The sequence below is a fragment of the Otolemur garnettii genome, unplaced genomic scaffold (assembly GCF_000181295.1).
Source record: "Otolemur garnettii isolate 467f Iridium unplaced genomic scaffold, OtoGar3 scaffold00011, whole genome shotgun sequence".
Lineage (NCBI taxonomy): Eukaryota > Metazoa > Chordata > Mammalia > Primates > Galagidae > Otolemur > Otolemur garnettii.
The window spans coordinates 8,901,142-8,905,732 of NW_003852406.1; the positions used below are offsets into that span (position 1 = coordinate 8,901,142).

At 35.5% G+C, this 4,591-nt stretch overlaps 1 protein-coding gene across 1 annotated transcript in view; it reads right to left on the reverse strand.

Moving 5' to 3' along the window:
• Positions 1–4,591, reverse strand: part of MNS1 (meiosis specific nuclear structural 1) — a 48,822-nt gene that overhangs the window by 6,228 nt on the left and 38,003 nt on the right. Inside the window, exon 10 of the mRNA XM_012801792.2 lies at positions 1,018–1,296. Coding sequence (XP_012657246.1) covers positions 1,018–1,296 — 279 coding nt within the window. The remainder of the gene's footprint in view (positions 1–1,017; positions 1,297–4,591) is intronic.

Sequence of the window (4,591 nt, forward strand, 5' to 3'; positions counted from 1 at the left end):
CAACTTCTATCACTTCTTAAAAATATTTACCATATGCCTAAATTGTATTCTTCCTATTACAGCTTTTTATCTTTTTTGCTTTTGAGCTTTTTATCTTTTAGTGCACTTATATATTACCTCATTTGGTTCTTAAACCACTAAAATCTAATAAAAGAGATTAATAAAGTCAAAACCTCATTCCCTCTCCAACTCTTAAATACACATTTCCAGCTAGAAATCTTTCCCTGGGCCTCAAAGTCAATGCAGACAAAATGGAATTATTTATTCCTTCAAAAATCTATTTTCCTTTCAATATACTTTTGTTAGGACACTATCCACTCACTAAAGATGGAAAATATAGTATCAGTAGTAGCCATAAGTCTTCCGTCACCTGTTAAGATCTTGTTGGTCACCAAGCCCCAACTATTTTTTATCTTTAACATCTCTGCTCCATTCTCCATTTGCATGGGTTTTACCACATATCATGGGGTTACTGTAATAACTTCCTTACTGGTCGCTCAATCTCCAGTCTTACTCTTCTCACATCTACCCTCAATGCTGTTGCTTCAATCTGCTTCCAAAATGCAGCTCTGAACATGAATTTTCCTAATTCTTCAGTGGCTTCCTTGGAAAAAAATCCCACCTTCTTAAAATATCACCCAGGACATCCATGATCTTTCCTCTCTGTCATATCGAAAGTCCATACTTGTATGATTGTTATCACATGCATATGACATGTATTTACAAATTACTTTCTACATTTTCTTAGCCAAGACCATAAATTCATAAATGACATGGATTTGGTTGTATCCAAATTTTGTGTTCCTAATATCAACCAGTGTTTAGCAAATAGAAAGCATCAATAAATATTTTCTAGATGTATTAACAAATGATTGGCCAGAAAATTCATATAACATAATAAACAGCTATCTAACATTGTCTGACATATAAAATGTTTGAGTAAATGTTCAGTAGATGATAGATAAGCCAGATGCTGTTTAATGATAATTATGAAAAAAACCAACCAAACAACCAAACCAACCCCCCCAAATCTCTTACTTTGTCGGCAATAAACTGGTTGCGACGGTCCTCAATAAGTCTTTCCACAGCCCTCCTGTGTTCCAGCTGCTTCATTCTTTGTTTCTGAGCGTTCATTAGTTCTATCCGATCGTCCTCAGCAAGTTTGGCTAGCAGGGCTTGCCTGAAGCTCTCCTCCTCCTCTTGGGCAGCCTGCAGCACCAGTGCCTTCAAGGCCATTTGCTCTTCAAAATCCCGCTTCCTCTCTGTTTTCTTTCTCAGTTTCTCTTCAGCTTGTTCCTAAACAACAATATAGCTAAGAGTTAGTTCAGTAACCATTTCCTTACACTGGATTGTAAAGAAAGGCTGGGATGGAGTTAGGTTAAGCATAGTGTTACAACATGAAATCATACTAACTGAAAAATTAAGGCTTTCACAGTAACACTTTGCCTATCCTTTTAAAACTAGTTGGATAAAGGAGTTGTTACCTTTGGACTGGCTTCTACTAATTAAAAAATTTCACTTTGTACAGATTTGCCATCTTAGTTCCTTTACTCAGAATTAACATCACTACTTTAAAAAGAGCTGATAAAAGAACTAAAGAACTTTGTTGCACATCTGAGTTTATTAATCTAAAGTCTGTGAAATTTGTATAAACTAAGCTTGCATCAAACAGCTTTCTAAAACACTAAGTATTTTTCAATTTCCAACTTCCTCCCTTTATAAAAACAGAGTTAGCATCTCTAGTTTTCTAATATACTTTCCATTCTTCAAAATTTGCTAAAATTTAAAAACAATAATCTAGCAACAATCAGAACTTTTGTAAGGAAATTCAAATTTACTTGGTACCATTAAAGGCCTCTCCTACAAGCTTTTTTCCTAAGCATTTTATTATAAGAAGTTTTAAACATACCAAAAATATAATTTTAAGTGATCAATAAACCTAATATCTAGATTTAACAATAAACTTTTGCTCTTCTTGTTTTATCAACTAGATTCAGTTAGGACTACTGTAAATTTTAAATTCTTCTAATCTAACCAGATTTGCTCCTAAAATTTGAATGCTTGTCCCCTCCAAACCTCATGTTGATATTTGATCCCAAAGTTGGAGGTGCAGCCTAATGGGAGGTGTTTGGGTCATGAGGGCTGGACCAAGACACCTGACTAGAACTCACAGCCTCAGGCGATACTCTCATCCCAGCGTCCTGAGTAGCTAGGGCTAGAGATGTGTACCACCATGTACACTTGCCCACTTCTAACAAAAGCACTAGGCAGGCTGATATCTTCAAGACGTTCAAAATACTGCCTTAACACTTCTTTTGGTTAGCATTCTTACTTAGAACAGCCAATTTACTATAGGCCACTAGGTGGCATACAGAACTTGCAGGTGAGCCAGAGCCACTGCTCAAACCCCATGATGCTCTGTCAAACCTAGCCATAATGATCTGGTCTGTCTTTCTTTAGCTTTTATCTCATTTTGTTCTCATCCATCTTCACATACTGAAGGGGAGGATAGATAACTGTTGGAGATAACCTAGTTTTTTCCTTTTTTTTTTTTTTTTACAGTTTTTGGCCGGGGCTGAATTTGAACCCGCCACCTCTATAGTTTTTATAATATAATAAGCCAAACTTTTTTTTAAAAAAGTGGGGGAAGGAGTCAGTGTTGAATGAACCAATTTGCAGCATCAGCTATATCAACTTCGCTCATTATATTCTATATATCACATACTCAATCTCTTTGTCACTTCTATTGAATCCCTTTCAAAGCCTACCTCCTCCACAAAATGTTCTCCCAATCATCCACTTCTCCTCTGGCTTCTTAATTAAATAGCATTAACGTCTCCATCACTTAATTTTATTTCACGTGCACATGCCTTATGTGCTCACTGAAAGTAAATTCCCAGGTATTTTCTTTCACTCTGGGATGCTGGGCACATTGTGCTTTTATAACACGCATTTTGTGTCTATCTCCCATGTACTACTGGCTCTCTGTGTCTGTGGGTTCTGCATCTGCAGATTCAACCAACTGTGGACCACAGATATTAAAAAGTAAATAAAATATAACAAAATAATACAAAAAACAATACAGTATTAACAACTATTTACAAGGCAGTTACGTTGTATTAGGTATTACTGTTGATATTTCCTGGCATCTATCTCCTGTATAAGTTCTAGTTTAATCCAATGGTGAAGACTTCTAGCTAAAGAACTAGGACATGTCTGGCAGAATAAAACATTGTTCATCATGTTTTTCAACTGCAAAAGGGTTTATGTATTCTTTGATAGGTCTGGATCAGGATTATTCTAGTTCTGTGATACAAACTACATAATTTTCCACCCCCTTTCTCTATGTTCTAAAACCCACCCATTCTGTAGGCTTTAGAAACAGCTGTTCATTGAAACTTTAAAGTAGTTTGCTGTACATCCACTCTGAGCCTAGAAACTTTTAGGAGGTATCTTTATGTCTTCCTCTGAGAGTATAGCCTTCAACAGAACTTGCATAGATATTTTAGCAGGGAAATCATTCCAGAAACATCGCTGAGTGACAAGCAGAATGAAACATGCATGGAAAGAAGAAAAGCCAATACAAGGGCCCATCCCTGAGCTGGTTACCACTGTGGGCAACTGAGGCTTGATCTGGCCAGGACCTTGTGAGGAATGCATGGAATGCCTTCTAGAACCTTCCCAAGAGTGGGCAGGATATTGCATTTATTCATTGGCTCATGTTAACTCCCTGCTTCTACACATATCCTATACTTTAGGAGGCTGTCAGCACAGAGTCAGTATAAGCCTTCACAAATGTTCTCCATAGTGTCACTGAAATCAGAGGTGAAGCTGGGCACAAAACGCTTTTGATTTAGGAGATACCCTTAATTATCTTAAATTTTGTCTGATTTTCCTACCTTTTTTGAAATTACTATATTTTTAAGTCAGAAAATTGTGCCATAGACATTCACGTTTTATTAGTATACAACTGAATACTCAATTGTAATGTACTCAATACCCTCTCATTGTTTTTCTAACCTTTTCTATATTTCTTTATAGACTATTTATTCCTTTTAATGTTGTTTTCACTTTTTTCTTTCTTATGTTTCCATAATAAAATGCTTTTTTTCCTCCCTAATATTAAGCAACTGATTAAATAATCCTAGCGTATCTTGATTGTTGCATAATTTCCACTTGTAATCTTCAGCATTTCCTTCCACATTCTTGACTTAAACTTTAATTTGTATTTTTCTAAGTTAGTGGGTTGACTATAGTTAGTGCCTAGATAATATTTTCTAGTGTTTCCTCACTAAATAATTGCCTCAAGCAAGGTTTTAAATACATGGTCTATTTTGATATGTAGTAATCTCACCCTCTAAATAGTTGCAAATTTTGTCTTTAATAGTAATTTAGAAGAACGTTTTCAGATTTACAATTAGTAGTTTAAAAGATTTATTATCAACTTCTGGTAGTGTATTAAACACTCTTTCCCTTTGAATTATGGTGGCGAATTTCCTTTAGATTTCTAATAGCTTTTAAAGCTATGCATTTGGTTTTTTTGGGTTTTCTTTTGAGACAGAGTCTCACTTTGTCACCCTCAGTAGAGTGT